Consider the following 12231-nt stretch of genomic DNA (forward strand, 5'->3'; position numbering starts at 1 on the left):
ACACTGTCTGACCAGTGGCTCTGTATTATGTAATATGACCTAGAACTGTGCACAGCCTTATTTGGTAAAGGTATCCTCTTGTTTGCTTGCAGTCCTGAAGATGGAAACTACTGACCTGATCGAGAAAGCAAGGCTTGCTGAGCAGGCAGAGCGCTATGATGACATGGCAACCTGCATGAAAAAGGTCACGGAGAAAGGCAATGAACTCTCCAGTGAGGAACGAAACCTGCTTTCTGTCGCTTTCAAGAATGTAGTTGGAGCCCGTCGGTCATCCTGGCGGGTCATCTCCAGCATAGAGCAGAAAACCGAAAACAGCGAAAAGAAGCAGCAGTTGGTAAAAACGTACCGAGAGAAAGTTGAGAAGGAGCTGCAGGACATCTGCAATAATGTGCTGGTGAGGCTTTGCATTGTATGTGTGATTGGGAGTTCAAAAGGGAGTTGGAGAAATAAGCCCTAAATCCCTTGGAAGGTTGATGGTGAGACAACTTGGCCTTAGTTGGAAACCTTGTTTGATGTTTCCATTTGCTGCACTGAAAAGGAGGACACCTGACTCAGGAGTTCTCCTTGCTGGATGTGAGTTTTCACGTTTCCTACTGATGCTGAAAATCAAATTTGGTTCATGGCCATAATTGTAGTAAACTCTTAGGAACTATTAACTGTTTTTTGTTGCTGTTTTTCCATTCAAATGTGTTGCTTATATTGTGATAATTTCTTGATTTAAGGCAGTTCATGACTTGACTTGGTTCCCTTTTGTGGAAAATTTTGAATTCCACACTTCGGCTCTGTTTTGGAATCTGGCTTTCCCATTCGAGAAAAGTGATCGTTGAAAGCAATTACCTAAATAGTGATGCATGTTGACGTTGAGTGCTACTTTAGTGAGATCTTCATGTTCTCATTGAGATCCCATGAACAATGTATTCTGTACACTGTCAAAAGAAAAGCCTGCTTATATTCTGAGTAAATTTCTTCTGAACTTTAAGTGAAGAGCAATTTAAGAGCTTTTACTGCACTATTCCAGGTGTTTGATGAATGATCCAATAAAACACTATCACACTGAATAATAAGCATGGGGTCACAATAAGCTCCTTCCGAGCAAGTTAGCTAATATCTATACAGGCTAACCTATTGGCCAAGACCACATTTTTATATGATGTGGAGGAGCCAGTGTTGAACTGGGATGAGCAAAATTAAGAATCAAAGAACACCAGGTTAGAGGGGAAAGTGAGGTCTGCAGATGCTAGAAATCAGAATCAAGGGTGTGGTACTGGACAAGCACAGCAGGTCAGGGAGCATTTGAGGAGCAGGAGAATGAATGTTTCAGGCATCAGCCTTTCATCAGGAATCAGGTAGTTGTCATCTGATGAAATCTAGTGCTTCCAAATAAACCTGTTGGACTATAACCTGGTGTTGTGATTTTTAACTTTTGTACACCCCAGTCCAACACTAGCATCTTCAAATCTGGAATAATGTGTTACATGGTCTATTAGCCAACCCAGTATAGCTGCAGCTTTTGAATCCATGTGACAGCTGTACAACGTTTTTCATTTGAATATGGACTGAATATAGCTGAGGAGTTGCATATAGTGTAGTCATCAGCAAACATTCCTACTTCTGGCCTTTTTATGGTGGGAAGGCTGTTAATGAAGCAGCTAAAGCAAGATTAGATTAGATTACTTACAGTATGGAAACAGGCCCTTCGGCCCAACAAGTCCACACCGACCCGCCAAAGTGTAACCCACCCAGACCCATTCTCCTACATTTACCCCTTCACCTAACACTACGGGCAATTTAGCATGGCCAATTCACCTAACCTGCACTTTTTTGGATTGTGGGAGGAAACCGGAGAGAGTCACCTGAGGCGGGAATTGAACCCCGGTCTCTGGCGCTGTGAGGCAGCAGTGCTAACCACTGTGCCACCGTGCCGCCCACCAAGTTGGGCCTAGGACACCTACCTACACTATTGTTTATGAGCTCAGAAAGCTTGAAGATGCTCCAGGAGTTTGTTGACTCACATTGGCTGGTGGCCTTGGGAAACATGTTGACAAAATTGAATATAGTGAAACTACTGAGGAAGAGTTGTCTCCACTTATTCAGTGAATCTAAGATACTCTGGTGACTTTTTAATTCATTCATGGGATGAAGATGTGGCTGGCTAGGCCAGCATTTATTGCCTATCCCTAATTACCCTGAGGGCAGTTAGGAATCAACCACATTGCTGTGGGTTTGGAATCACATGGTCTGGCCTACAGGTAAGGTTAGCAATTTCTGCCCTAAAGCACATTAGGGATTCAGTCTCCTTGGATTCACGATGCTGCCTGTAGAATGGCTAAAAGTAGAAACTTATGGGCTATCTAATTCTGTGTTCTGTGACAGTGTCCCTGGTCTAGAAAGGCATAATTTTGTTTTTTAAAACTCTGTTCAAATAATTCTTCTATTTCTCTTTTTAGCTGTAAAACTCATCAAAATCTCTGTTTCTCTCTGTCTCTGCTCCCCTTTTCAGTACCTTTTTATGTATCGCCAATATGCTTTAACCTATCATTTTAGCATTGGTCTAAAAACCTCAACCCAAATCACTAGAAGTTTCTCCCAAATGGAGACAAGTGTCAGGACCTGGAGCAAAACAAGAAACTGGTGAAACTCAGCAGGTCTGGCAGCATCTGTCCCCAGGGAGAAATCAGAATTAATGTTTCAAGTCTGGTTATTTGAGATAGAACTAATGGTTCAACAGTTTTTTTTTACTTCAGTGTCTGATGGTCTGCATCCCAGGGTTTTAAAACCAGTGGCTGCAGAGATGGTGCAAATTGATCAAATTACTGCAGTACTCCCCGGAGTCCAGAGAGGTCTAGCAGACTTGAAAACCACTGATGAGATGCTCCTGTTGGGGTGGACAGAGACTGAAAACTGGAAATTAGACCAGGTAGCTTAACATCTGTCATTGGGGTAAAAACTAGATGCCATTAAAAGAATAAACAGCAGGACACTTAGAGAAGCTTAACACAATCAAGAGAAAAACATAGTTTTGTGAACGGGAAATCATAATTGGCAGATTTGCCAAAGTTCTTTGACGATATAACAAGTGAGTTGATAAAGGAAAACAGAGGTAGTTTTTTTTGGATTTCCAAAAGATATTTAATCTTTTGCCACAGAAGATTATAGAGTCAGAGTCATATTGCCCAAGATAAGAGGTAACAATATTCAGGTGATGTATTATCAAGGATTTAAGGATAGGTTAACACAGTTGGGATTAATGGGTCATTTTCAAGTTGGAAAGACACAACCAACGCAATGTCACAAGGATCAGTCCAGGCTGTCAGTTATAAACTATCTATATTAGTGACATAGAGGAGGGGCAAGAGAGTAATGTACCTGAATGTTGAGAGTCCTCAACATTTCAAAAATCTGTGGGAGCTGGCACAAAAGAGGAACGAAGGCTTGGACAGATCACCCATTATCTTATTGATTCACAGTAGGCATGAAGGGCTGAATAGGGATTCTGGATTAGAGTGGTGCTGGAAAAGCACAGCAGTTCAGGCAGCATCTGAGGAGCAGGAAAATCGACATTTCGGGCAAAAGCCCTTCATCAGGAATTCCTGATGAAGGGCTTTTGCCCGAAATGTCGATTTTCCTGCTCCTCGGATGCTGCCTGAACTGCTGTGCTTTTCCAGCACCACTCTAACCCAGAATCTGGTTTCCAGCATCTGCAGTCATTGTTTTTACCTCGTTGATTTTAACCCTACTGCGAATCCTCTTGCAAGGTTGCCTGCCTTGAAGAGGTTTTCCTCCTCTCTCTACAAGAATGAAGGGCTGAATAGTTCTGTAATGCTTTTATTATGTTCAAAACCTCTCTACACTCCTCTTTTTCAAACCCTTTATTCTGTTCTTAAAATGTGCTGCTTTTAATCAAGCTTTTAGTCACCTGTCCTAATATTACGTAGACTGCTGTCAGTCTTTGTCTAATAATTCTCCCATGAAGCAAGTTCGCTGCTTTAGTATTACCCTTTCGTATTCTGAGAGGTTCTCATTAAGTAACGTCAGCCTTAACATACTATGGTGCATTACCATTAATCACCCAAACCCTGAATGGATTGTAGTTGATGGTTAGGTAATTTTTTAACCAGTCTTTTAAAATGCAGCTTGCATTGTAATGGAGCAGTTACAGAAAATGCATGCAAAATAGTTTATAACGTAATAGTTAAAGAAAGAACGTTCCTTTTTGTGGTCTACCATACAACGTCCTGAGATACCAAATCAATTCACAGCCAGTTTATCATACAGAAAATGCAGCAGCCAATTTGCACAAGGGATGTTTTCACGAATAGCAGGAAGGAAATTTTACAAAAGAAAACTATCTGAAGTCTTGACATGGATCAGTAAGGGCCTTCTATCTATAAATGATTGAAATAATAGGAAGTTAACATTGTTTCCAAAGTCGACATTTGTTGTTTTATCCCTAATTGCCCGAAAAGTGGTGAATTACCCTTCTTGAAGTGCTACAGTTCAAAGGATGGACTGGAATGAGGCCTAACAGCTGTAAAGAGAGGCTGAATAAGCTCAGATAGTCTTTTTGGAGCAGAGAAGGTTAAGGGGAGAGCTTTATTAAGATTGAGGGGCATGGACAGGATAGATAGAAATCAGCTTTTCCTCGTGGTCGAAGGGCCAAAAACAAGGAGGCACACTTCTTTTAAAGTGAAAAGTGGGAATTTGAGGAAAAGTTGTTTTCACCCAAAGAGTGGTGAGCTTCTGGAATGTACTACTGGAGAGGCTAATTGAGGTGGGTAACCTCACAACCTTGTAAAAAGTACTTGAGTGAACACTTAAAATATTTTAACATTTCAGGACTGGGGGTTAGTGTTGGCAGTACAATTATAAGCTGAATTACCTCTTTTGACTTTTGATTTTATGATGTAAATTAATCTATAATGCCATTTGGAAGAATTGTAGCATTTTTGGCTCAGTGACAATATTATATTCATATTGGTGAGAGGCATGGAAGGAAACTTGCAGATGGTGTTGTTAGCATGTATCTGCTGTCCCTTTCCTTCGAGATTGGAAGGGTTGTGGGTTTGGAAGGTTTGGTGAATTTCTGCAGTGCATCTTAAATGGTACACACTGCTGCTTCTGAGCATTGGTGTTGGAGAAGGTAAAGGTGGGGTCAGTGGTTACCCTTCAAGAGAAATATCTTGCTTATTACAGTTTTAAAATCGAAGTCTAATTTACTGATGGGTTATGGGATTGGGAATTTTCATCGGTTCACTGCCTGAAGGCAGTTCTGACCCATAGCACCATTACCCTCCCCGTGGATGTGGCAAGGAGACAGATCCCAAATGTATCCCAGATAGAACAGGGATCAAACCCCATGACGCTAGCCATCCCATCACTGCAATACAGCTAACCCCCCCACTAGGAGTCCTAGTTGTGGCAGTAATGCACTAATGGTTACATTCAGAGGCAAGAACAATGATAGTGGTGATAGTGTCTAGATCTCACAACTCCAAGAAACACTACCATTCTGACCACCTGCCATTGGCATATGTTGAAAAGATTTATTAGTTGATGTTGTACTTAGTTGCGTTATGAAGACATTCCTTAGTCATTAAGCTAGAGCCTCTGGTTCTGTTGGCAGTTGCATACTGACAAGAATGTGATCTTTCTGACTGTTCAGGGACTATTGGATGTAGGTTTGCTCGCTGAGCTGAAAGGTTCATTTCCAGACGTTTCATTACCTTACTAGGTAACATCTTCAGTGGACCTCATGCGAAACAATGCTAAAAATTCCTGCTTTCTATTTATATGTTTGGCTTTCTTTGGGTTGGTGATGTCATTTCCTGTGGCGATGTTGTTTCCTGTGGTGAAGTCACTTCTTGCCCCTTTTCTCAGGGGGTGATAGATGAGGTCTAACTCGATGTGTTTGTTGATGGAGTTCCGGTTGGAATGCCATGCTTCTAGGAATTCTCGTGCATGTCTTTGTTTGGCTTGTCCTGGGATGGATGTATTGTCTCAGTCGAAGTGGTGACCTTCCTCATCCGTATGTGAGGATACTTGTGAGAGAGGGGTCATGTCTTTTTTGTGGCTAGTTGGTGTTCATGTATCCTGTTCAGGGAATAAGTCAGTGTTGGGGCTTTTATTCATTTGGATGTAAATTCATTGATAGAAAGACTGCTGAATTCCATTGCATATCACATGAATGTTAATACCATAAAAATAAAAAGTACCTTTTCTGAACTAACTCCCGTAGGATCATTTCTGAGATTGTTGCAACAACAAATACATGTTTTCTTTCCCTGTTACAATGTTGGAGGAAACTGCACCATGTCTATCTGTGACTCATTCATTGGTCCTGTTGGGTTTTATTTCAGTTAGGTTGGGGTATATAAGAGAGTGTGCTTTGAACTGATTGAACCACTAGATTCACACTCCTCTCCAACCCCTGTGGAACCACTAGCTAACATTGTGGTGATAGCACTGAAGTGATGATCAGAGGATGAGAGTTGAAATTCCACAGTGGTAAATTGATTGAAATTTGAATATCACCAGAAAAATGACTTTGTATAATGCCCACCTAGCTCACTAATCACTCAGTCAACCTTGCCTGTTCCATGCCACACAGTTGACCCAATATCCATTTGAATAGCTTTCTCAAATGATGCTTTGTAAAAGCATAAAAGCGAGTCTTGATAATGGTAAGCATGACCATTATCGCCTTGTCAAAAAGATGTATCTGATTCATTAACGTACTTTTCAGGAAGAAAACCTGCTGTCCTTACATGGCCTTGCCTACATATGACCTGTGACGACAATGAATGGCCTTGCAAGCTACACTGTTCAAGGACATTAAGAATGGGGAAATTGAAATACTGGCCATGCCAGCGACACCCAAGTCCCATTGAAGAATAAAGGGGTAAAACATTAGGCATGTTGCAGCAAGTAATTCTCCACTTGTCTTCCCAAAACCTGTCTACCATCTACAAGACACCAGTCAGAATACTCCCCACTTGTCTGGGTGAGTGCAGTTCCAACAACACTCCAGAGGCTTGACACCACTGAGGACAAAGCAGCCTGGTTGATACACAGAATCCCTACAGTATGGAGACAGGCCATTCAGCCTAACAAGGCCACACCAACCCTCAAGAGCATCCCACCCAGATCCATCTCCCTATCCTTTCCCTGTAACCCTACTTTCCCATGGCTATTGCACCTAACCCATACATTCCTGAACTCTGGACAATTTACCACCTGACCTGAACATCCTTTGGACTGTTGGAGAAAACCAAAACACCCGGCGGAAACCCAGACAGGCAAAGGGAGAACATTAAACTCCGCAGACAGATGCCTGAGGGTGGAAATGAAACTTGGTCCCTGACGTTGTGAGGCAGTAGTGCCACCCAATATACTATCTAAAAGTGCACTGCAGAAATTTATTAAAGATCCTGAGACAGCACTTTCCAAACCCACAACAACTTCCACCTTGAAGGTAAGTGGGACCAGATTAATTTAGGATATCTGGTTGGCTTGGACAAGTTGCACTGAAAGGCCTGTTTCCATGGGCTGCACGTCTCTATGACGCAGGCAGCAGATACATAGAAACCACCACTACCTTCAAGTTCCCCTCCAAGCCACTCACCGTCCTGACTTGGAAATATATCGCCGTTCCTTCACTATCACTGAGTCAAAATCCTGGAGTTCCCTCCCTAATGGTATTGTGGGTCAACCCACAGCAGGTGGACTGCAGCTTTTCAAGAAGACACCTCACCATCCCTTTCTCAGGGGCAACTAGGGACAGGCAATAAATTCTGGTTAGCCAGTGACACTCCCATCCCACGAGTTTAAAAAGTGTGTGTGTGTGTGTATTTAAACCTCGATTATCAAATTGCTAACTCGAGGCAAACAAGCGTCGTTCAACATTTAAATTTTTTTTAAAATTATTGTAGTAGCTATTGTATCTTCTAACTTCAAATGAGTGTTTTTTTTTGTTCAGTACCTGATGTCTTTGTCTTTGTTCATTTTTCATTCAGCATCTTCTGGACACGTACCTTATTCCCAAAACCAGCCAATGTCCAAGCAAGGTCTTCTATCTGAAAATGAAGGGAGACTATCACAGATACCTCTCTGAGGTTGCAAGTGGAGACGAGAAAAAAGGTATGTTTGGAGATCTAATTGCTTTTTTGTGCCAACTCCCAATTGCAACATAGTTCATCAACAGGGTCTACCTATCAGTCAAACAGACTATTTCACTGAATCCTTCATCTATGCCAGTTACTATTGATATGTATTTGCAAGTTTACAAATATCTCTGAAGAATTGAGAGAGCAGTCAAAGTATGTATGAAAAAGTTAATATTTGTATATTTTTGAGGAATCCTGGGTTTTAGTAATTTAAGGATTTATGTTTTGAGAAGATTTGTAGCTCAGGTTTGAATTCTAGATGTAGGTTTGCTCGCTGAGCTGGAAGGGTCATTTTCAGGTGTTTCGTCACGCCAATAAGGTATCCTCTTCAGTGAGCCCCCGGGCTAAGGCTTCATCTGGACCTTCACTGATGATGTTACCTCAGTATGGTGACGAAATACCTGAAAATGAACCTTCGAGCTCAGCGAGCAAACCGACATCCTTATGTAGTTCTATTTTGTCATTGCCCTTTTCTTGTTTTGCATGTTATGTGAATTCACATATGAATTACTTTCTGTCAATGAAAAAGCTATTATTTAGAGTCCTAGAGATGTATAGCATGGAAACAGACCCTTCGGTCCAACTTGTCCATGCTGACCAGATATCACAACCCAATCTAGTCCCACCTGCCAGCACCCAGCCCATATCCCTCCAAACCCTTCCTATTCATATACCCATCCAAATGTCTCTTAAATGTTGCAATTGTACCAGCCTCCACCATATCCTCTGGCAGCTCATTTCATACACGTACCACCCTCTGCGTGAAAAAGGTGCCCCTTAGGTCTCTTTTATATCTTTCCCCTCTCACTCTAAACCAATGCCCTCTAGTTCTGGACTCCCTGACCCCAGGGAAAAGACTTTGTCTATTTATCCTACCCATGCCCTTCATAATTTTGTAAACCTCTATTAGGTCACCCCTCAGCCTCCAGTCCAGGGAAAACAGCCCCAGCCTGTTCAGCCTCTCCCTGTAGCTCAAATCCTCCAACCCTGGCAACATCCTTGTAAATCTTTTCTGAACCCTTTCAAGTTTCACAACATCTTTCTGATAAGAAGAAGACCAGAATTGCATGCAATATTCCAAAAGTGGCCTAACCAATGTCCAGTACAGCCGCAACATGACCTCCCAACTCCTGTACTCAATACTCTGACCAAAAAAGGAAAGCATACCAAATGCCTTCTTCACTATCTACCTGCAACTCCACTTTCAAGGAGCTATGAACCTGCACTCCAAGGTCTCTTTGTTCAGCAACATTCCCTAGGACCTTATCATTTAAGTGTATAAGTCCTGCTAAGATTTACTTTCCCAAAATGCAGCACCTCGCATTTATCCGAATTAAACTCCATCTGCCACTTCTCAGCCCATTGGCCCATCCGGTCCAGATCCTGTTGTAATCTGAGGTAACCACCTTCGCTGTCCACTACACCTCCAATTTTGGTGTCATCCACAAACTTACTAACTGTACCTCTTATGCTCACACCCAAATCATTTATGTAAATGACAAAACGTAGAGGACCCAGCACCGATCCTTGTGGCACTCCACTGGTCACAGGCCTCCAGTCTGAAAAACAACCCTCCACCACCACCCTCTGTCTTCTACCTTTGAGCCAGTTCTGTATCCAAATGGCTAGTTCTCCCTGTATTCCATGAGATCTAACCTTGCTAAGCAGTCTCCCATGGGGAACCTTGTCGAACGCCTTACTGAAGTCCATGTAGATCATATCTACTGCTCTGCCCTCATCAATCTTCTTTGTTTCTTCTTCATAAAACTCAATCAAGTTTGTGAGACATGATTTCCCACGCACAAAGCCATGTTGACTATCCCTAATCAGTCCTTACCTTTCCAAATACATGTACATCCTGTCCCTCAGGATTCCTTCCAACAACCTGCCCACCACTGAGGTCAGGCTCACCGGTCTATAGTTCCCTGGCTTGTCTTTACCGCTCGTCTTAAACAGTGGCACCACATTAGCCAATCTCCAATCTTCCGGCACCTCACCTGTGACTATCGATGATACAAATATCTCAGCAAGAGGCCCAGCAATCACTTCTCTAGCACAGAGTTCTCTGGTACACCTGATCAAAAGTTTAGAATCCAGACAACCAATAATCGTTGGACCCCAACTGTTTGGTTTTGTTTTCTCATATCTTTTATTTTCAACTGAGTATTTGATTGAAACTCATAAATTTCTTAGAAGTGAAGTTGAATCCACTTATTAGATTTCCTACAGTGTGGAAACAGGCCCTTCAGCCCAACAAGTCCACAACGACTCACCGAAGAGTAACCCACCCAGACCCATTTCCCTCTGACCTAACACTATGGGCAATTTAGCATGGCTAATTCACCTGACTTGCACATCTTTGAAATGTGTGAGGAAACCGGAGCAACCGAAGGAAACCCACACAGACGCTGGGAGAATGTGCAAACTCCACACAGACAGTCGTCCGAGGCTGGAATCGAACCTGGAACCCTGGTGCTGTGAGGCAGCAGTGCTAACCACTGAGCCATGGTACCGCCCCCTTTTTGAATAATAACAACTTACATTTATATAATCCCCTTCAATCTAACAAAAGGTCGCAAGTTGCTGAGAAAAGAGCACTGTCATTTTTTTATTTAAAAAGCATATTTATTCATAGACTGTGGGCATCACTGGCTATGCTGGCATTTATTGTCCATCTCTAACTTCCCTTAATGGCAGTGTGCTATTTTGACCACAGCAGTACACAGGATATACTGCATCCACCATGCTCTTAAGGAATTCAGGATCATACCCCAGGGATACTGAGGTAGTTCTGAGGCAGAGTGGTGATGCAGGAAAACTTGCAGGGAGCATTGTTCCCATCTGCTGCTCTTGTCCTTCTAGACGCTGAGGTGGTAGGTTTGGAAGGTGCTCTCCACAAAACCTTGATGAATTCCTGCAGCATAACCTCTATTTATAACGCGCTGCAGCTGCTGCTATGCATTGGTGATGAGGGGAGTGCATGTTAAAGGTTGTGGATAGGGTATCAATCAAGCAGACTGCTTTGTTTTGAGCAATGCCCAGATTCTTGAAATTTGTTGAAGCTGCACTCATCCAGGCAAGTGGAGAGTATTCTAACACACTCCTGACTTGTGCCGTGTAGATGGTGGGCAGGCTTTTGAGGAGTCAGAAGAGGAGTGACGCACCACCGAATAGTTGGGGTGAATAGAGTGGATATGAGATTTAAGTAGACAGGTGAAGGAGAAACAAGTCAAAATGCATGCTGACAGAATGGAATAAAATGGGATATGATGCATAAACTCTATGATAGACCAGTTGAGGTCAGTGAACATGCAGCGTTGAAGAGACACCTGTTTTTAATAGGCAGTTGTAATGCGTGGGTAATTTCTGACCTGTGTGCATGTGTATAAGCCTCTACTTCAGCAATAATTTCTTCTCCTTCTCAAAGCCACGGTGGAAAACTCGCAGGCGGCCTATCAGGAGGCATTTGATATGTGTGTGACAAAAATGGAGCCGACACATCCCATCCGACTTGGCCTGGCTCTCAACTTCTCCGTGTTCTATTATGAGATCCTGAATGATTCTGAGAAGGCGTGCAATCTGGCTAAATTAGTAAGTGAATACTCAGGAACTATTTAAGGTGTGATATCGCATCACTGCCTCCTAGCTGTCATCAGAACTCTTCTCACAATTAGTGTGTCGTGGATTCGTTCAACCAAGGCTCTTCTCTTCACTATACCCCACTATCCTGTACAAAAAATAAACCTCAGCCCCTCTCTGGTCCCATTGCACATTTCTCTCTCGATTAGACCTATTCCTAATAGCAGGAGAAGGCTGTTGGCCAGTTGTCTGGTCTGGTTATTGGTAGGAAACGATCACCCAGTGCCACTTCCCAATCCATTCCATGGAGCTCTTCAGTCTTCCCTTTTTCAGATGGTCTCTAATTCTTCCTTGTGTCTTGAATGAAGCTGTCTGCACCACATTGACAAGCATTACATTCTGGGTTCTGTGCACTCACTACATGAAGATTTTCCTCCCTGTCTAGTCTGTATTCAGAATTTTGAACACCTTAAACTTCTACCAAAATCAA

The 12231-nt window shown here is 42.6% G+C and overlaps 1 protein-coding gene across 2 annotated transcripts in view; it reads left to right on the forward strand.

Moving 5' to 3' along the window:
• The window catches only part of LOC122560317 (14-3-3 protein beta/alpha-1-like), a 42489-nt gene that overhangs the window by 20348 nt on the left and 9910 nt on the right, over nt 1–12231 (forward strand). For both annotated transcript variants that reach the window (XM_043710912.2, XM_043710913.2), the window contains exons 2-4: nt 93–394; nt 8013–8136; nt 11590–11753. In XM_043710912.2, the coding sequence (XP_043566847.1) occupies nt 101–394; nt 8013–8136; nt 11590–11753 (582 nt within the window). In that variant the 5' untranslated portion in view covers nt 93–100. The remainder of the gene's footprint in view (nt 1–92; nt 395–8012; nt 8137–11589; nt 11754–12231) is intronic.

Source organism: Chiloscyllium plagiosum, unplaced genomic scaffold (assembly GCF_037043375.1).
Source record: "Chiloscyllium plagiosum isolate Xiang-an unplaced genomic scaffold, Cpla_swu_hap1 HiC_scaffold_15, whole genome shotgun sequence".
Taxonomy (NCBI): Eukaryota; Metazoa; Chordata; class Chondrichthyes; order Orectolobiformes; family Hemiscylliidae; genus Chiloscyllium; species Chiloscyllium plagiosum.